At 30.8% G+C, this 22,762-nt stretch overlaps 1 protein-coding gene across 3 annotated transcripts in view; it reads right to left on the bottom strand.

Annotated features, from left to right (window-relative positions):
* Positions 1-1,567: 1,567 nt before the first annotated feature.
* Positions 1,568-22,762, bottom strand: part of LOC139521656 (integrator complex subunit 3-like) — a 39,575-nt gene continuing 18,380 nt past the window's right edge. For 2 of the 3 annotated variants that reach the window (XM_071315146.1, XM_071315149.1), the window contains 17 exons: positions 21,839-21,988; positions 20,990-21,119; positions 20,136-20,193; positions 18,583-18,683; positions 18,005-18,049; positions 17,510-17,629; positions 17,112-17,205; positions 16,299-16,358; positions 13,225-13,293; positions 12,465-12,540; positions 7,894-8,007; positions 7,210-7,258; positions 5,549-5,716; positions 5,114-5,205; positions 3,232-3,304; positions 2,477-2,660; positions 1,568-2,243 (listed from right to left, as the gene is read on the bottom strand). In XM_071315146.1, the coding sequence (XP_071171247.1) occupies positions 2,175-2,243; positions 2,477-2,660; positions 3,232-3,304; positions 5,114-5,205; positions 5,549-5,716; positions 7,210-7,258; positions 7,894-8,007; positions 12,465-12,540; positions 13,225-13,293; positions 16,299-16,358; positions 17,112-17,205; positions 17,510-17,629; positions 18,005-18,049; positions 18,583-18,683; positions 20,136-20,193; positions 20,990-21,119; positions 21,839-21,988 (1,652 nt within the window). In that variant the 3' untranslated portion in view covers positions 1,568-2,174. The remainder of the gene's footprint in view (positions 2,244-2,476; positions 2,661-3,231; positions 3,305-5,113; positions 5,206-5,548; positions 5,717-7,209; positions 7,259-7,893; positions 8,008-12,464; positions 12,541-13,224; positions 13,294-16,298; positions 16,359-17,111; positions 17,206-17,509; positions 17,630-18,004; positions 18,050-18,582; positions 18,684-20,135; positions 20,194-20,989; positions 21,120-21,838; positions 21,989-22,762) is intronic. The other variant, XM_071315147.1, reaches the window with a different exon arrangement.

The following is a 22,762-nucleotide window of genomic DNA, read 5'->3' as shown; positions in this document are numbered from 1 at the left end:
AGAAGATTTTTTAAAGTTAGAAAATGTGATGAACAAATTGTGAAAAATTGTCATTAAAGGACAATAACCCCTTAAGGGGTCAATTGACAATTTTGGTCATATTAACTTATTTGTAGATCTTACTTTGCTGATCATTTTTGCTGTTTACAGTTTATCTTTATCTATAATAATATTCAAGATAATGACCAAAAACTGCAAAATTTCCTTAAAATTACCAATTAAGTGGCAGCAACCCAACAATTGTTTGTTTGATTCATCTGAAAATTTCAGGGCTGATAGATCTTGACCTAATGAACATTTTTACCCCACGTCAGATTTGCTCTAAATGCTTTCGTTTTTGAGATATAAGCCAAAAACTGCATTTGACCCCTATGTTCTATTTTAAGTAACGGCGGCCATGTTTTTTGACGGATCAAAAATCGAAGCACACACTTTGTGCAGGATAATCTAAGGAACAATCATGCTAAGTTTCATCAAATCCATTCAGTAGTTTCAGAGGAGAAGATGTTTGAAAAATTGTTAACGACGACGACGACGACGACGACGACAGACGCCAAGTGATGAGAAAAGCTCACATGGCCTTTTAGGCCAGGTGAGCTAACAAACAATAGAACAGTGTTTTATACATCAGTGACATAACAGTACATAACAAAGGTAATATTCTAAATGATACAACCTCTTAAAAGTTGAAAGAAAAGATTATCAATCATTGTAATGTAAATGGCATTATTATATTGTTCAATGTATAACAAAATGATTCTTACATTCATTCATAATTCACACTGTCGTCTGGACAATTACTCATCTCTTATCAAACATTCTTTCAATCTGATAATCCAACTTACATTCAAATGAATGTTTTAATTATATATTGTCTTTCCCGGCAATTCATTTAATTTTTACTTTCTATACTAACATTACAAATCCTTGTACACTTGTCTATATCAAGTGCAATTTATGCACACATAAGAAACAAATAGTTATGTAAGTCTTAACAAAGCATTTTTAACCTGCTGGTAACAGAACAAAGTTGAAATATACCATTGCTTTTAATTCTATCAACTTCAAATGGACTCTTGTTATGATAAAAAAAAAAGGGAGGCTGAATGAAATTATTCATATAACCACCACTTTACCAGTATATGTCACAGCAACAATATTACAAGGGAAAAAACAGTAAGAAAAGGGAAATCAAAATTGAGGCTATATTCATTTCAAATACATCTAAGCATATTTTCATGATATCAAAAAGAGAAACTTGTCTGATTGCAACATTAATTTCTGAACAAATCAAACTGCACAAATTTTAAGCTTTATGAGAGTTTCCATATCACAATAGAAAGTTACAAGTTTATCTTAAAATCTCAGCTGTACTTATATATAGAAATATCTGAATCTCAAAACCTTCAACACTCATCATCATAAAAAATCCTTGAGAGAACACTGATCATTCTTATAGTTTGACAAGGTTAAATATATATATTTATATATACGCCATTGCCATTTATATCCAGTAAGAAAAAACAGAAAAAATGTGGGACTTTAACATAATAAAACTAAATCCACCCTCAAATTTACATTTTAGTTTGAAATATTACAATTTCTTTTACAAAACCTGTTCAAGGTTATATGTTTGAATTCTTATTGCCCTTGATTAATATTCATAAGAAATCAAAGATACAGTTGATAGTTTTATGCAATATTAAACTCCTCGTAATTTTTTTTCTTTACAATTTTGAGTAGTAATCTACATGTTCATATGTATGCAAAAATAAACTTCTCAAAAAAAGTCTCACTGTCTGGTAGTAATCTACATGTTTGTATATAACAGTAGTAGATCGACTGCAGTGTTTCTTGAAGCTCTGTAAAAACTACATCTGTGGTATTGTATGTATTTCCATATAACTTTGTTTCTTTGTTTACATGGCTCCGTCTTTACATCATTGGAAATAACACATAACAACTAAATACAGCAAAAACAGACTTTTTATGCTGCAATGTTTAAACAAGTTTCTTCACTTTTTGTTTGCACCACATAACAAAAACAACTAAATACCACAGACTCGGGCATATTCTTAAGAAATATCTCTTAATATGTTCATTAATCTGCAGCACTAATATGCTTTCTGTAACTTCTGTTGTCAAATCTATATTAACACTGACAAAAGGTTTGTTCAATCACTGTCATCTTCTACTGGTAAAGCCTTCTTTCTTTTCTTCGGTTTTGGTTTTATTTCTTCCTCCTGTAAAAAAATGTTATAAAAATCAAACTACTCATTCTTGGATGAAAATTGTAAGAGAACTTAAACAAGCTCACATTAGGATTCTACAGTATTTTGCTTTTAAACATTTCTGCTAATAAATATTTGCAGCCTTACTTCTAGAATTTGTGAATAATTAGTTTTATGCATGCAAATATACTTTCAACTAAAATATACACAGCTAGCCCATATTTTGTAATAATGTAAAAACTTACTGAACTACTCTCAGTCTCACTGCCACTGCTTTCCTGGACTTTCTTTGACTTTGACCTTGGGGGTCGAATGTCTAGTCCCATAGCTGCACTAGCACTAGCTGCCTTTCTGACAGGAAGACCCCTGAGTACTCGGGTACTCTTTATATCATCAATGTCTTCAGCTAAAGCCAGAAGATCACTAAATCTGTAATGGAAAACATACATGCATTTGTTAATTCAACCGAAGTTTCAGAATTCTTTCCTGCTTTTCTAAATTATATACATGTAAGACAAATAGTTGACTTAGAAAAACAGGAATGTTTGTTTGTATAATTTACAAAACACAATCCCTGAAAATACTAGAAAACCTGATATATTTAAGAAATTATGCTTTTATTGCTGTTCCTCAGCTTATCTGTTACTAGATAGTCCTCATTGATGAACTTGCAACTCAAAACAAGCCATCACAAAGTGTTCATTTGAAGGGTACTCTTATATGTATATTCATCATCAACTGTCATGTATGTCTTTGGTAGAACATTCTCATTAAGTATTTTTGTCAACTAATCAATTGCTATATTGATTGATTGATAGACTGATTTGTGTTTAACACCACATTTAGCACTATTGTGCTATTTCATGGTAGTCAGGGGTTTTTTTTGGTGGAGGAGGTCGGACTGCTCAGAGAACAAAAAACCTTTGGTAGAACAACTAATATTCACAGACCTTCAGAAGTAAAACTCACATTTCTATTCAATCTACTTTAAACTACTTACTTAGTTTTAAGAGATTCACTTGCTGTTTGCTGCACCTGCTGTAGGGCATGCTGTATATTTTCATTGTTTAAAACTAAAATAGAGAAATAAAAAAATAATGCTATAGGCCAAACAAACACAAGTTTTGTATGGTATATGTCTCAATCTTTTAAGTATCTGTCAATTCAAAGTGAAAAGGCATCAAATAAGCATAGTAAAATTAATCAGTAAAGGAACAGATTTGATAATAGATGTTTTGTTATGTATCAATTATTATCTATTATTCCATGATTTTAGTCGTATATAAATCAGACCGACGCTTAAACATACATGCACAGCAATTTTCCACATAATTTAAATAGCCAAGAGACATATCTCATTTCAAAATAAGCGTGTGGTACTGATTTTCAAAATTATCCGAGAAATTGCTGTCAAAATCTTTGATTATGAATTTCACAAAAATCTGGCAATGTGAGACCTCTTACAAAACATGGCAGATAGAAGGAGGCCCAGTATTTCTATGTCACCAACACCTTGTTGTGCAGTGGCAAAACGGAGTCATTTACCAACATGAGGGTTATAATACAAGGAAGAATACATTATACAGTCATACTACAGTAGACTCCGGCCAATCGGATACCCAAAATGTCAGCTAAAAATATCCGATTGTCCGATATATTCAATCAGCCGATGAACGTATATTCCTCCAAGTTTTTTTTTCAAAATTGACAGACACAACCCTAAGATACCAATAGCTATTATAGCTGCTTTATTAATGGAAATTTGTAACTAATCTCATTGTTTTTTCAGGTACAAGTTCGGATAATTCAGTTGATTGAGTAACAGATCGATCAGTTGATAATAATGTATTTTGTTTATCTGTCAGTCTATTGATTATTAATTATTAATTATGTGTTGATTATCTGAATAAAATATGTACCATTTAAATAATGTGACTTGTTGTTTTTGCGTGATTTGTTTCATTTGTGTGTTAAAACAAAGTAAAAGCTAAAAATAGCTATGAATTCTCGGAAGTAGGCCACAGGTAAATTCTATTAATAGCTACGAATTCATGCCAACTATACACTTCTAACTGTTATCGTACTCCGATCTAATTTTCTACAGTTTTTTATTTATGAAACCCATTTCCATTTTCAAGTAATACAACTATGTTTATGATTATAAAATTGGGCATCAAGATGAGTAAAATTAATTCTGCTTTTCTATCTTATCCGTCGTGGTTCAAAATAAAAGGCTGAATATTATGTAAATTAGGAAAATGGTGTACGTGTGTACAAGTTACATAATGCTATTTCACCTGGGACATGCTATTTTTTACACGGGACTTCTATATATATTTTAATAAATTGTTGAGAAAGAGATACATTTCATTCATATTTAATAAACATTGATGAACATCACGCACAGTTTATCATTTCTGTCGTGTCATTGTTTGTAAAGTAAATGATAACGATCACATTTGGATAAACACATAACAAACACATCTTGGGCAGAATATAATATCAAATTCAAAAAATAAACAAGACAATAAGAAAAAATATGTTTTATTTGACTATGAAAGATCGTTTTTATTAATAAAATGAAACATTTCTGTACTGAAGTTTTCTTAAACTTCGTAATGGTGTTACTTCCGGCTTCATTTCGTGTAAAAAAAAATATGAAATTATTTCAAAATATTCGATTGTACATGGTTTTCACACATTTTCCATGAATATTCGTATCCAATTAGCCGATATATTCTAATAACCGATATTCGATTATCCGATGTATTTTGACTGAAATGTATAGGGAATGGTTCGGTGTTTTGAAATAATATAACAATAGCCGATATATTCGATTAACCGATATCCGATTAGGTGGAGTCTACTGTATTTATACTCACATGATATATTTTTACAGACTTGTCGAACATGGTCTAGGTGTAACAAAACCTGTTCAATGCTAGGACTGTCTTTCTTAGAAGACGACCCTGACCTGAAAAATGGAATATTTTTTTTTTATATAGATCATTTTCTCCCTTTTCTGCTGCTTAAACATAAACTAGCCAACTATAAAATGTTTAAATTCAATTTATTTTGAAGTAACCAAATGGTCAGCTATTGTCTCCCTTTCCCTATAAGCCTCCATTAAAATACTGTGAATTCGTGTGCCTCTATTATTCGTAATATTTTTGAATGTACAGTATCAGACTTAATTCAAATGTTATGATACATTGGTTAATATCGAAATAGGAAAAAATTCAGTCCTCTCTTCTCATACTGTACTTGGCTGACTACAATATCTATAAAATAGAAATGGAGGAATCAAACATACAAACCTTTGTCGTTTCTTTGGCGTACCATTAAACTTTGACACTTGTTGATTTATATGCTCTGCTAATTTATCTTCAAATTCCTGAGCCCAGTATTTTAGAATTGACACAACAAAATAGTCAGTTTTCTTACAGTCTCTACACATAATAATTCTTAACAGATCTGATGAGGGACTGAAAAATAAAACATTTATTAAAATCTTTTTGATATGCATAAAATTATAATAAAATGTGTTATTTAGCTGAATAAGATTAAATAAATGTTCATGAGTGTATAGTATCGTTGTTATAAAGTCAAATTCCCAAATTATCAACTTCTTGAAAAACAAAGTTGAAAATTCAGAATAGTATTACCAATAAAGGGCTGCGCTTTAGCGCATGATACGCCCGTTGCTCTTTTAACTTGTCTTTTATGCTTTAAATGAATTTATATGATCAACTAGAAATATATATACAAATCAAAAGGGATGTTACATTAATATATTCACCAAAGTTTCATAAAATTCCCCTTTTTTAAGTATAAAAATTCATTACTTAAAAAAACGTAAAATCTAAAATTTATAAAAATGGAAAGGGAGCTTATGTCAATACATATAAACAATTTATCAAAGTTGCATAAAATTTTGTGAAAGTGTTAGTTATTGTCCCAAAATTGGAAAATCCCCCCTTTTTTAAGCATAAAAATTCATAACACGGAAATGTAAAATCTGAAATTTATAACAATTGAAAGGGAGCTTACATCAATAGATATAAACAATTCACCAAAGTTTCATGGACATTGGTGAAAGCCTTTTTGAGTTATTGTCCGAAGTGTTGAAAATCCCCCTTTTTTTATGAATAAAGCCCCATAAATCCAAAACTTAAAATCTGAAATTTATCAAAATTAAAAGGGAGCTTACATCAATAGATATAAACAATTCACCAAAGTTTCATGGACATTGGTGAAAGCCTTTTTGAGTTATTGTCCGAAGTGTTGAAAATCCCCCTTTTTTATGAATAAAGCCCCATAAATCCAAAACTTAAAATCTGAAATTTATAAAAATTGAAAGGGAGCTTACACCAATAAATATAAACAATTCACCAAAGTTTCATGGAAATTGGTGAAAGCCTTTTTGAGTTATTGTCCGAAGTGTTGAAAATCCCCCCTTTTTTATGAATAAAGCCCCATAAACCTAACTAAAACTTAAAATCTGAAATTAAAAAAAAACGAAAGGGAGCTTACGTCAATAGATATAAACAATTCACTAAAGTTTCATGGAAAATGGTGAAAGCGTTTTTGAGTTGTTGTCCGAAGTGTGGACGACGGACGGACGGACAGACGGACGGACAGACGGACAACGGTATACCATAATACGTCCCGTCTAAAAGACGACGGGCGTATAAAAATTGTCTTCAGATGCATTTACTTGTTTTACATAAACATGGTCTTGTTGCTCATATCAAAATACAGTCAATAAATCGGGCCTAAAGCTCAATATCATGTCATTATTCTGCCCTTTTAAGAAACAATTTGTCTTAAATACAATGTAATCAATCTAATTTTATAAATATATATATCTATGAAAGAAAATAAATATTCTTTGTGAAATGTTTTATATACATGATAGAACTGTCAGTCAAGTTGATTATTATTTTAAAGAACTAAAAGTAAAGTTTGATATACTCACCATTCTTGTTTCAATAAGACAAGTATACTGGACAAAGCTTCTGCGTGTTCTGAAAAATAAAACAGATTGTTCATTACATAAGTATTACTCTTTTTTTTTTTTTATTTCTAAGAGACTTCTTTGCACTAATATGGTTTTTCCCCAAGAACCATACAAACAAGCTTGAACCAATTTCCTTACAAGTATTGATTTCTTTAATAATTATACTTGAAGGCTTTTAAAATAAATAAAATTGGTTATTGGATTGAAATTTGTTTATTTGGATCTAAGGTAAATAGAAGGTTAAGTTATTTGAAGAAAAACACGAGTTATTATATCTAGATTTTAAACAATGTCTGGCTTGCTCTAATATAGGCTTTTTTTAACTCTCAAACTCAATGAAATATGTAAGGTGTATATGTTTACCTACATGTAATATAAAATTAAACACAAAAAATTCTTACATTCAAAAATGTATTGTTTTCTAAGCTACACACTTAATCCACAACCTTAAATGACCTCTTGAAAAGGCCTTAAGACATATGTGTTGACAGACATATACTTCTACAACTTTGGTCACAGGCACGACATCAAACATGAAAGATTGCATGACATTTTTTTTGTTTCCAGTGTTCTTTTCCATATATATATAATATTGATTGTACATGTATAAATAATATGTGAACGTTATCTAACAGAACTTACGTGTGAAATCTAGTTTTGGTAAAATGGGCATAACATGTTCTACCGGTATATTGTGTGCAGATATTAACTGCCATAAGAAATACTGTTCTAAAGTTTCCCAATCTAAACTGGCATCTGAAATAATGAAAATATGTTATTACTAAAAAGTATCTTAAAATAAAACCTTTTGTTCATGATAAAAAGTTTGTGAGATACATTATTGCCAGCATGTTTGTTAATACCGGTATTCACTTTTTGCTTATTGGTGATAGATTATATTTTATTAGACTTTAAATAGTAATTGGCTGATTTTTTTATTCTTGGTTTGCTTTTGAAAATACTTAGTCTACCATCATAATGAAAATTCAATTAAAATGAACTGAAACAATTATTTGACTGTATGAATAACTAGTAAATGGAATGTGAAGTAACCATAAATAAAACAACAAGGAAATAAAAAAAATATGAAATTCAGCTCAAAAGGTATATGTTATAGCCTATATATATATATATATATATAAAACAATGTGCTTGTGAGCACTTGCAAAGATTGCATTCATTTTACTTTGGAAATTAAAAATTAAACATTGCATTGTATTAAGCATGGATATATAAAGAGCTGCTGAACCAACGCCTCTTATGTTTTGTGCTGGTAGAGTTCCCTTAAGTGGATACCAGATGGTATGCAGGGTTGTCAAATAAAAAAATTAAATACCGCTACAATGACAACAACACTTAAGTAAACTGCATCTTTTATTGTCGACATGTTTCGCCGATTAGATCGGCTTCATCAGGACAAAGTATACAAAATTAGAACCCCTGAAGTACAAAAAAACGGTATCATGTATGTGACGTCATAATTGTCCATTGTTGACGTTGCTATGGGATACTCTATATCATTATGTAATGTTGAACAGAAAATGAATCAAACATAGTACAATGCAAATGAAGTTACTAAATTTAGAGTTAATCTATAATTTTTCGAATTGTCTTTAACTTTAAAATGGTTGTAAACTATTATAATGGTAAGTGTATAAATAAAATGTGTTTTTAAATAGAAATTAAATTTGTGTAACATGTATGTAAGTACAATGTCAGTGTACAGTTTTATAAAGTTTCTTCCTAATTTGGACAACACTAATAGGGCACACCCCTACCACTTCGACTGGGTTCCCTTTGGCCGGAGGTACTACTTCCAATCGCGTCGGGAATGCCGTAAAGTGGTTTACTGTCGCAGAATTTCTTGGCAATGTTGGTTGAACTGGAAATGGTGGTGGGAAGGATTTATGTTCTTTGTATCTTACTTCTTTTAACTTTAATTTGCTGCAGGTTTAAAATAGTACTGGAAATCTATCTTGGCTGTTTTGTGTCATCTCCATTGACTTTTGAAAGATCCTTTTTAAGGTTTCACACTAAAATAATTTTACATTTAATTTTCTGATGGCACAGAATGATGGTACATATAAATCTTGATATATTGGCCGTCCTGTTGTAGGAATGTAGTCCTCTGTTTGTTCTTCATATAAGTTTCCTTTTGTTTGGTGGTTTCTTGGCAGTAATTGATGGTATCAGTTGTTTGTTGGCTTCTTTGAATTCTTCGTTCTTGCTCGGTATAGAGATGGCCGTGGGGTCGGCGCTGTGTGGTATAGGCGGATCCGGGGATGCAGGGGTTCAGATGGAATATCAAAAGATAAATAAAGAGCTGCTGAACCAACGCCTCTTATGTTTTGTGCTGGTAGAGTTCCCTTAAGTGGATACCAGATGGTATGCAGGGTTGTCAAATAAAAAAATTAAATACCGCTACAATGACAACAACACTTAAGTAAACTGCATCTTTTATTGTCGACATGTTTCGCCGATTAGATCGGCTTCATCAGGACAAAGTATACAAAATTAGAACCCCTGAAGTACAAAAAAACGGTATCATGTATGTGACGTCATAATTGTCCATTGTTGACGTTGCTATGGGATACTCTATATCATTATGTAATGTTGAACAGAAAATGAATCAAACATAGTACAATGCAAATGAAGTTACTAAATTTAGAGTTAATCTATAATTTTTCGAATTGTCTTTAACTTTAAAATGGTTGTAAACTATTATAATGGTAAGTGTATAAATAAAATGTGTTTTTAAATAGAAATTAAATTTGTGTAACATGTATGTAAGTACAATGTCAGTGTACAGTTTTATAAAGTTTCTTCCTAATTTGGACAACACTAATAGGGCACACCCCTACCACTTCGACTGGGTTCCCTTTGGCCGGAGGTACTACTTCCAATCGCGTCGGGAATGCCGTAAAGTGGTTTACTGTCGCAGAATTTCTTGGCAATGTTGGTTGAACTGGAAATGGTGGTGGGAAGGATTTATGTTCTTTGTATCTTACTTCTTTTAACTTTAATTTGCTGCAGGTTTAAAATAGTACTGGAAATCTATCTTGGCTGTTTTGTGTCATCTCCATTGACTTTTGAAAGATCCTTTTTAAGGTTTCACACTAAAATAATTTTACATTTAATTTTCTGATGGCACAGAATGATGGTACATATAAATCTTGATATATTGGCCGTCCTGTTGTAGGAATGTAGTCCTCTGTTTGTTCTTCATATAAGTTTCCTTTTGTTTGGTGGTTTCTTGGCAGTAATTGATGGTATCAGTTGTTTGTTGGCTTCTTTGAATTCTTCGTTCTTGCTCGGTATAGAGATGGCCGTGGGGTCGGCGCTGTGTGGTATTAGTGTTGTCCAAATTAGGAAGAAACTTTATAAAACTGTACACTGACATTGTACTTACATACATGTTACACAAATTTAATTTCTATTTAAAAACACATTTTATTTATACACTTACCATTATAATAGTTTACAACCATTTTAAAGTTAAAGACAATTCGAAAAATTATAGATTAACTCTAAATTTAGTAACTTCATTTGCATTGTACTATGTTTGATTCATTTTCTGTTCAACATTACATAATGATATAGAGTATCCCATAGCAACGTCAACAATGGACAATTATGACGTCACATACATGATACCGTTTTTTTGTACTTCAGGGGTTCTAATTTTGTATACTTTGTCCTGATGAAGCCGATCTAATCGGCGAAACATGTCGACAATAAAAGATGCAGTTTACTTAAGTGTTGTTGTCATTGTAGCGGTATTTAATTTTTTTATTTGACAACCCTGCATACCATCTGGTATCCACTTAAGGGAACTCTACCAGCACAAAACATAAGAGGCGTTGGTTCAGCAGCTCTTTATTTATCTTTTGATATTCCATCTGAACCCCTGCATCCCCGGATCCGCCTATACCACACAGCGCCGACCCCACGGCCATCTCTATACCGAGCAAGAACGAAGAATTCAAAGAAGCCAACAAACAACTGATACCATCAATTACTGCCAAGAAACCACCAAACAAAAGGAAACTTATATGAAGAACAAACAGAGGACTACATTCCTACAACAGGACGGCCAATATATCAAGATTTATATGTACCATCATTCTGTGCCATCAGAAAATTAAATGTAAAATTATTTTAGTGTGAAACCTTAAAAAGGATCTTTCAAAAGTCAATGGAGATGACACAAAACAGCCAAGATAGATTTCCAGTACTATTTTAAACCTGCAGCAAATTAAAGTTAAAAGAAGTAAGATACAAAGAACATAAATCCTTCCCACCACCATTTCCAGTTCAACCAACATTGCCAAGAAATTCTGCGACAGTAAACCACTTTACGGCATTCCCGACGCGATTGGAAGTAGTACCTCCGGCCAAAGGGAACCCAGTCGAAGTGGTAGGGGTGTGCCCTATTAGTGTTGTCCAAATTAGGAAGAAACTTTATAAAACTGTACACTGACATTGTACTTACATACATGTTACACAAATTTAATTTCTATTTAAAAACACATTTTATTTATACACTTACCATTATAATAGTTTACAACCATTTTAAAGTTAAAGACAATTCGAAAAATTATAGATTAACTCTAAATTTAGTAACTTCATTTGCATTGTACTATGTTTGATTCATTTTCTGTTCAACATTACATAATGATATAGAGTATCCCATAGCAACGTCAACAATGGACAATTATGACGTCACATACATGATACCGTTTTTTTGTACTTCAGGGGTTCTAATTTTGTATACTTTGTCCTGATGAAGCCGATCTAATCGGCGAAACATGTCGACAATAAAAGATGCAGTTTACTTAAGTGTTGTTGTCATTGTAGCGGTAAGCATGGATATGTAAAATAAATTGAAGTCTATAATTGTAGTTGGTTCAATTAAAATTATGGACAAAGGAAGATAACTCAAATTTTGAATATTTCTTTGAAATGGACATCATAGATTTTCTTTGTAGAAATTTTTAGGGAAAGGATAAATAATAGTATTTTATGAGTTAGGATTGTTCCAAGATAAAAGGTATGGGAGGATTGGACACCATATGATAAACTGTTTCTTGTGGGTAAGCAGGGTTGAAGCAAATACAATTAGGTTACAAATGGTAGTAAAACTTATGAATGGTTGGATAGACGAAAAAAGTTTTGTCTAAACCCCCTCATACTTTTCAATATTTACTACTTACTTAAGACAGATAGAAATGAATCTTTTCTGAACATAATCAGGTGGCCTTGCAGTATCTGACATATAAGCTCTTGGAGCTGAAACATTTTAACTTAAATTAACAATAATTCTTTAAATAAGTAATGTAATAAAAAGAAATTAGAAAGTCTATTCTTATTACAATACTTTAAAACATTACATATATATGGTATTAATAAAGATTATATTCATTAGCACCCAAAATTTTATGCCTTAATAATTTCATCTAACAAATATAGATTTTAACATAATAAAATACATTTTTGTCCTCTGTGTAATTTGGACCATCATCAAAACAATACTTGAATTTTGTTTTTGATATTGAATTATCATCAAGAATTTCAAGCGTACCTGTAACGGTTGGCTGATATTCAAGCTGATAGAGTCAATATCAAAAAGTAAAATGCTATTATTCTTTTAATCACCAATTTGTCTTAAAAATATTTTCTAGTCTAGAATGTGAAATAAAATATAAGTTAAATTATTTTCATACATATAAATGTGATAATTGATAATAACATGGATGAACTTCTGTGCATTTTATTGATGACTAGACAAGGTGCTGTTGCTGCACTGACAACATTGCCAAATAAGTTTGAGTTTCAGGTCCTGTCTATAGTCTAAATAAAATATGCAGTTGAATTTCAATTGCTGTTTTTCAAATGTTCAGTTAATCTGAAAACTTAATAAAAAGTTTATTTGAACATAAATACATTGAACTTTTATATGAAAAAAACATTTACCTGTGCACCATCAATGGCTGACACAATCATGTGTAACAACTCTGAGTTACCTAGAGATTGGCTCTGGAACTGTTTAAAAAAACCAATAAATATAAAACCAACATTCAATTTATGGTTTCCTTTTAAATTTCAGTAGACAAACAAAAATTATCAATATGGATTGTCTATATTTTATTGTTTATATCATAGTCAGAATTTCTCTTGCTACAACATTGTGTGCATGTGTCAATTAACTATTAACCAATCAATCATCCATTTTGTATGACTTCTATCTACTAAAATACATGACAGTGATGCAGAATACACTTTCTAGAATAGCAAATTCATCATTGGGATTCAATTTTTGCTTCAAACAAGTTAAACTGTGAGCTACTGCTCACTGATGATACCCCCACCACAAATGGATGATATTAAATAGTGTAAAAATATGCAAGTGTTTGGTAAACAGGAAGTTGTTGAGTGATGAATCTGTAAATGCATCACACAGTATAGCTGACTTATATAAACCCTGAAACCAGATTTCAGAAATCCTTGTATTGTAGTTCCTAAGAAAAATGTGACGAAAATTTACAACTTGGCTATCATGTGTAAAATCATACAAGTTTTTAATAAACAGGAAGTTGTCGAGTGATGGATCTGAAAACGCATCACAAGGTATAGCTGACTTATATAAACCCTGAAACCAAATTTCAGAAATCCTTGTATTGTAGTTCCTGAGAATCAAAGCCTTAAAGGCTGTAAAAGCAATTGCTGCCATGTTAATGTTTGGGGACTTTTATTTTTCATCCACATATATACAAGAATTAAACCTGACATGAGTGTTGTCTAGTTAAAAGTAAGAAGGTTTTAACTTTATATAAATAAAAGACTTTAGCAGAAAGTCATTTTTAATATGTTTTATATTTCACAAGGAGACAACACGTTTACCAGGCTAAAGTTGGGGTCAAATATACATGTGCTGAAACATATAACTCAAAAAGAAATCATCATGGATTATCCCCTGGTAGTGTTTGTAACTTCCTTGGCAGAAATTTCCTTTATTGATTTAATTTTAACAATTTTCTTTATTAATTTATATTTAACCATTAACACAAATGATTAAGTTAAAACATTTCAACTTTCCAGACGCAAATGTTAAAAAACGGGAAAGAAATAAAATATCTTACAAGACATAAACATGTAAAGAATAAATGTATATTTCAGCTTAATAAAAATATTTTCATAATGTTACTTTGTCATCATTTTTAAAAAGGTCTTTAAATAGTTAAATAGTTTTATATGGATAGTCGACCTTCCTATGAATAGAAACAAGTGCATGTGGGTACGAGATAACTACAATTCTCATGCAATCCCGAAAAAGGGGGTCATCACAGACAAACATGACATTAAATCGTTATCACTGAACTAGTATATATATTGTAATGGGGCCAGCTGAAGGACGCCTCCGGGTGCGGGAATTTTTTGCTGCATTGAAGACCTGTTGGTGACCTTAATTCTGCTGTTGTATGTTTTTCTATGGTCGGTTTGTTGTCTCTTTGACAAATTCACCATTTCCATTCTCAATTTTATTATACGAACAAGAACAAACAGCTCTACGTTGCTTTGATATTTATCAATTTTTAGGAAACATTGCGAAAAATGATCTTCAATATTTCGAAAACATGTGAAATAAAATTGCTAACACGGTGGACCGTCGAGTGTCAACAAACGTAGTAGACTTGTTCACTGAAAAGACGAGGATAATGGTTTCATCTGACAAGTCACATTTGTTATGCAAACCCAGTTTTGATCATGATATTTAAAAAGACGTACTTTTTTCAATCTATGTATTAATAAACTAGAAAATTCCAAATTGTAAATATCTCTTCATCTGGACCGACTTGGCATCTACTACGTTTGGACGGGTCCATTTCATTAGTAAGGTGATCGATAAATATTACGGAGTTTTGACAGAAAAGGAAAACGAACTTATTGTTATGTGTTTTCAACAAGGGTTTCGTTCCGCTAAATTATTTGCGCAAATAAAGTTTGTCTATTTTTAGATTACAGGTAATAATTTGACACTACGCATTAACCTGTGTAGTGATTTTGATTTTACGATAAATGTATGAATGAACGATAATTTTATGAATGAACAAGAGCACCTGACCTCTTAAAGAAACACAAATTAAACATAAAAAACCGTATTTATTAGGAGATAATTCAGTTAAATTTTCAATACTAAATCAACAACTGAAATGAATCCATATTTTGTTGAAACATCGTACGAACGGCGGAAAACGGAATCGCATTTATAAAAATGTACTTTTTTTCACTCGGACTTCTATGTTATTTGATAGTCAAACGGTTGACCCTTTAAATACAAAAATACATCTACAAGAACATATTCTGAAACTTCTTAATTCCACTAACGTTTTTTTAAAGTTTCAAGCTATGTATTGCATTAGAAAACATACATAGGTGTTAAAGAATGACTGACCAGAAGCCTGTTTAACAAAATACTATGGCTTGATCTGGGCGGAGTCTCTGATCTGGGTCACAAAGATGGCCATACGCGACGGCATAAAAGCAATTGCTTTAAAAATGTGACGAAAATTTTCAACTTAGCTATCATGTTTACAATTATACAAGTGTTTGATAAACAGTAAGTTGTCAAATGATGAATCTGAAAACGCATCACACGGTAAAGCAGACTTATATAAACCCTGAAACCAAATTTCAGAAATCCTTGTATGGTAGTTCCTGAGAAAAATGTGACGAAAATTTACAACTTAGCTATCATGTGCTAAATCATACAAGTGGTTTATAAACAGGAAGTTGTTGAGTGATGAATCGGAAAACGCATCACACAGTATTGCTGACATATATAAACTCTGAAACCAAATTCAAGAAATCCTTGTATTGTAGTTCCTAAGAAAAATGTGACAATAAATATTCATGGGATGGACGGACTGACAGACTGATGGAATCTTGCAGTTATGACTATAAAGAGTGAACAATATTTTCAGTGTGGTTTACAGTTTAACTTTAAAAATATTTACATCATGTTGACTATCTGTTTTACCTGAACTTACATTATTATAAATATCTGGCATCAAAAAAGTAAAAAGTCTAACATCATCTTCTTGACATAACTGGAAAATAAAATTGTATAAATCAATCAACTGTCGTGGATGAAGTATGAAACATTTAAAGCAAAATATGGAAAACTTGTGTTAAATCCCAAGACAAGTCACAATGAAGACATGAATAATGAATAATATAGAAAGACTTCCATCTGAAAACTCTTACTTTATGAACAAGCATAGTAAAAACTTAACTGTAGAATCTAATTACGTTTAATGGTGGCTACCTTAGAGAGTATTTGGTCAATATAAAAGAAGCTAGTGCAAAGATACAACATTATCAGATTATAACCTGTCAGAATGTTCATTAGTTCTAGACGATCAGTCAATCAAACATTTTGGAATCTTACTGGGGCCTTGTAAAGCATGCCATATGTTTCTATGTAATAAGGGCAGTGATGTTAGAGTTTTTTCTGCTCAATATTGAAGATCTGGTTGTGACTAAGATAAAGAACAGCAATAACAGTGCTTTGGTTATTGTGTGTTTATACTGTACTGACTTTGTGTCATGGATTGATGTTCTATAACTTTTCTATAATATGATTTTGGTCATTTCTGAAGGCCTGTTCAATGACATATAGTTACTGCAATCAGTTTCATTTGGATTCTGTGTTCTCATTAGCAATCATAACAACTTTCCTTATTTTATATATATCCTATTCAACCCATTTTTCTTAAGATTTGGAAATAATACATCCTCTTCCTAAAAAAAAAATTCCAGTCCAAAGTAATGGCTTTTATAAAAAAAAAAACAACATTTACCTTGAGATCAGACATCAAACAAGATTTTAAATCTTTATTATCCATACTTTTACAAAAATCTTTATACGTCAACATTTTTTCATCATTTGCTTTGCTGAAATTAACAAAATTTCAATGAACATAAAAAAAAAAACAAGAATGTAAGTACAAATAAAACTGTTATATACAGATATATTGAGATTTTAAAGCTCTGACCTAACAGAAACTTTCAATTTGAGAAATGTAAATAATCTAATAACTAATCTAATATCTTTGGCGCCAAATGATGGCATAAGCTCACATGGGGCCAAAGGGCCCCAATGAGCTAAAAATTATGAGCATGAACACTCATTGATTAAATACTTCTATATTTACAACCACATCTATTTTTTAAGATTGAAGTTATTAATCAGACTTACCCAACTTTAAGAAAATATAACATATGGTATCCAATACGAGGTTGTTTTGCATACATCTCTGTTAACAATTGTAATATAGGCTGCCGATTTGGGTCTTCTTCTGCCATAGACGCTAAGAATCTGTAAAATGTATAAAAGTTTTGATAAAATTTCTGACAATTTATGGTAATTTTGAAAAAAGATTTAGAGATTTCATGCATGTGAACCTTAATATAATTTTGCTGTATTTAATAACAAGAACATCTCAAACATATCTTACTTTTCCCTAGTTAAATTGCTCAAATGTGCATTTAGCTAAAGTTCAAACGTAAAACTCATAAAGAATCAGTGCTCTATGTGTGTAAATGAAGCCGTGAGATATGGGACTATGTATTTTCATGTCAAACAATTGAGTGTATAACAGTCTGTTCATTTATAAAGGAATTAACACACTACTACAAAGAGTCTTCAAAAATAAGTTGATTTCATTAATACTGAAAATTATGCTAAACTTACCTAAAAATTACAAATAATGGGGATCCTATAGAATCTTCTATAGACCTATAAAAGAAAAATAACAATACAGTTAGTAACATTAAAATTCAACTATACACTAAGAGAAAAATAATAATATTTTGGAGAAACATTACCATTCAAACTTAATAAACAAAAAAACCTTATCTACATATATATAAGTAATATCTTCAGTTAAACTAAAACAAAAACAAAAACTGTCAAACTCCACAATTAACCACAAGACCACAAGCCCATGCTTGAAAAATGCTTTTGAGCTTGTAATTAGCTTCTCTACAAGCCAACAGAAACTTGTGGATTCAAAAGTGTATTGTGAAGTCTGAACTGTATACATGAGCCAATATTGCTAATTTTAGAAGAGGAATAACATTCATTATTTTTCAATTAATGAGATATGAAGTTAATGTCAATGTGACAACAAATTACAAGATAAAAGCAGATATCTTGTCTAAAATAAACATTGTATGGCAGGCTAAATTTAACTATATATGTACACTTTATTCTTGGAATGAAATGAAAATTGAATTAAATTAAGTCTTTGCTGTTACAGAATTACATACTCATCATCAAGTTCCATAGGAAATAAATTACTACTAAAATGGTTGACTAATATCTGACATAAACAGTGTGACAATGAGTAAGCCATCTCATCAAACTCTTCCTGAAATTAGAAAAAACATGTTGTTAAATAAAATATGTCTCAGTGTTCCAGTGGAAGTCTAAAACTAGACCAGCATTTTTATAAATTGTTCACTATTCTTCTGTCTACTGCATACATTTTTAGAAAAAAACAAAAAGTGAAAAATTGTGATTGATATGATTTTCATTGTCACATGTAGAAATATTGTAAAAATCTTAATAACCAAATTTAAATTCAATTATAAGAAAGGGTTCTCTTGAAGCTGCTCAAGACATCAAATTAAGCTACACTTATTCAATGTTAAAGATGAAATATGTTATTTAGGTGTGTGTTATGTTGCATTTTCTTGTTGTTAAGGGGGTTCGCAGGTCTAAATCATTTATATAGGATTTCTCAATATTTTTCTATAAATGAACTTTATCTTATAGTTAAGAGAAAAATAAAATAAAAAAATGGGGTCACCGTTCATTTGCGCTCACAATCTGCCTTCGAAAGAAGCATACATCTTTGTAAAAGTTTTTTTTCTTCTGTTGAACTAATAGGAGAAATAAAGGTAATATCGAAATAAAAAAAGAAATTTATTACAGAAATTGCTCAAATTTTACAATAATTTAGTTAAAGTAAAGCATATATCGAAATTATATTAAAAAATATAGGTCACCGATGAGTTAAAAGAGATATTTCAATTTTAAAGCCAAAAAATTGCATTTTTCCACCAAAGGGAGATAATTTGGAACTTTTTAGATGATGTTTACATTTTAAAAGTCATCCCGGGGCCAACACGAATTAATTTTTTTGATTGTTTTTTGTACCATATGATAAAATAACAACTACAAAAGGTAATAAATAAAATTTGTAATGAAAAACAAATGTTTAATTTTTTTCTGAAATTTTTATACCCTCGAGCCTCCTTAAGTGATAATTAAGTTTTCTTCAATAATAAAACCACAATGTTAATGTGTAACTAAATTCTATGAAAAGAATTCTTCCAAATAAATATAATTGAACAATCAAAATTAAATCTATTCTCCAGAAAAAGCAATATATATTATAATTATCCAGAATGAATGCTTACATAAAATTGGTTATTTAAAGTGTTAGTGGAGGTACACTAAACACTGGTGAATCATTTACTGGGACATTTTAAACAGCATACATCATAAATGAACATGCAATTCTGAACATCAATTTTCACATTTCATTGTATTTTACTGTTTCAATGATATATGAACAAACACTACAGGTTTTTTTTTTCTCTTCTTCAAATTAATATTGAAATACATCCTCTTCCTCAAAAAAAAAATCACTGAAAATATTGATGAAACTCTTCATCTTTTGACCAGGGCATTGTTAAATCTGAATATCTTCAGTGAAGTTATTAATATAATCAAACAAGAGATAAAATAAATGTGTTGGTCCTCTGGTAAAATAATGAAATGCTATTCTTCAACTATCTACTTATTATAAGCTTACATCTTTTACAACCATCTGCATCAGTCTGTCCATACTCTCACACTGTATTTCTTGATCTCTGAAATATAAATAATGTGAATAAGACTTGAACTTAAAATTGCTGGTAAAGAAGGTTCCATTAAATTTAAATTCAGGCAAGTATGACGTCCCCGCTTGAGCTAATGTGGAAATGAAACATTTGGTAAGACAAAACTATTTCTTCAAGTTCTAAAGAGGCAACACTCAGGAACATGAAAGTGGTAAAGAGTGCAAAACTACAAAATTGACAATTTCTTTTAAAGAAAGGGCATAACACAAAAATATTCAATTTGAGGCAATTCAAATTCTAACTTGAGCATTTTGTTGTGGCAAAGTAAAGTAAAAGTGTAATAACAACAAATTTAAAAAGTTTCCAATTTATACTCTGATTTTGAAAGTGACTACTAGCCACCAACTTCAAACTTGATCTATGAATGGTGGTAAAAAGCATTGTGTACACATTTCATTTATTTCGTTGAGGCAAACTAGATAGAGAATGGAAACCAATTTTGGGGAAGTACCTATGTACAGACAGTCAAATCTATACCTTTATGCCCATCTGACTAGACACAGAGACATAAAACTTCCTTGTATGAGTTAGTTTTTTGTATGTTAACATATGTTCATATTTTTTAGAAAATACAAGTAAATACATGAACTGTTGACTTTGTGAATCGCCACTTATAATAAAAAAAATTGTTTATCTTATCCACTATCCTCATTCAAAAGTGAGAATGATTTAAGCATGACCTTCTGAGCAGATGTAATGGGAAGAATAATAAGTAAATAAAGGGTAATAATAGAGGACTGGAATGTTGGATATTTTAGCTACCTACTTTTCATTCATCAATTGTTCAACATATTCCACCAATTCACCATTAAGTTGAGGTAGAAAATCGTTAATGTCAACAGGTTGATATCTTGTGTCCTGAATCGGCTGGAACTTGGTTTCTTCTTTTATTTTACCTACAAGTAACATAATTACATGTGTTTTTAAAATAACATTTCATGTTCAGCTTTCAATCATAAATAAGTTCTTGGGAAAAACAAGAAAGATGACATAGCATTAAGAACTGTTGTTGGTTTTTGTATTACTGGGTTACTGTCTGGATGAAGTATACCATTGATAACTTTTTATTCATAGTTTCAGATGGACATTTAATACTGTTAAAATCATATCTTATTTTCACATGGTAATGCTGTCGATTGCATTGAATAAAACTATTTATTTTAAGATGTTTCTGTCTTTAAGAATATGTTAATGTCACGTTTTGATAACAAAAATTAACTTCCTCCTTCCTATAGTTTATTCGTATTATATGTGATTGCTTAGTTATTTGATTAAAAATAATAAACACTACAATAAACTTTACACGAATATCCCCTTTAACACTTAAGGTAGGTTTACATGTCTGTAATGTTCTCCATATAAATGTACTATTTGTGGAAAGTAGTGATTCTGCTGTTTTATCTTTGTGTTTATCAGTGGAGGCAGTTACATATGGCAGATTGTTTTCAGTGTGGTTCTCAATGTCATCATAGTTTTCTTTGCTATGAAATTGTTGGTATGTTAGAAGGATTAGTGAGGCGCTGGAATTAGGGGAGGCAAACAAAGCTATCTATATGACTATCTGTGTCAAATCTCATGGAAATGGAATAGGGGAAAGTGTGAGAGATATACAAACCTAATGGAATATCATCTTCTTCGTCACTAAAGGCAGCCCCATCTGACATATTGTTATCTATATGATTATCTGTGTCCATCATTGAGTCCAACATTGAGGCCATAGAAACCATTGGCTCTTTGTTATTTGAAGGTTCATCTTTAGCTACTGCTAATAAACATTTAATAAAAATCATCATAATTAATTTTCAAACAATGTATTAAAATAAGTTTATTTTGTAATAGCATCTTCAGAAAGGTTAATCAAAATAAGATTATGTTCTAATAGAAAGAAAATAAAATGGATTCTACTTCTTTCCTTGATAAAGCAATAGATGATGTTTGAAGATGATTGTATTCAAGACGAGAACTCTAGATGCCTTCATAAATTAATCTAAGAACTCTATATAGTTAATTGATTTTTGGAAACAGGACTAGGTCAGTAGTGCCAAAAAAGTGTAAAAACTGACGGACAGACACATTTTTTATAACATCCCTATGTAAACATCTTGCAGTTACAGTGCAGTCCGGTGTATCCACGCACCTAAGACTTATGACTTCACTTAATTCAACTGATAAAACCAATAATTGGATAATATTGTGTTTACACATTCATAACATACTTTTACTTCATAAAATCTTCTGTTTGAAATATTTTGATTAAAGGAAAGATTTTCTGCTACGGAATCTAGCTGAATTTGAACCAAGCACACTGCCAAGGATGCAGAGCAAAAATTATTTCAATCTGATATAAATTTGACTTAAATTAAACAAATTTTATCTGATGATGTAATTTTTTTAATGGAAATTGGCCAAATATTGTAAATCATGGGATTGCAGTTATTATTAAACTCTTGAACTTATCAATTTTATTCTTTTTTATCCCTTGGGAAGGCTATAACAAACACAAGAACGATTTTATTTGTGTTACTTTGTTGAGGAAATC

This window comes from Mytilus edulis, chromosome 4 (assembly GCF_963676685.1).
Source record: "Mytilus edulis chromosome 4, xbMytEdul2.2, whole genome shotgun sequence".
NCBI lineage: Eukaryota > Metazoa > Mollusca > Bivalvia > Mytilida > Mytilidae > Mytilus > Mytilus edulis.
Note: the sequence above shows the minus strand (reverse complement) of the source record. Positions and strands in the feature narration are given on the sequence as shown.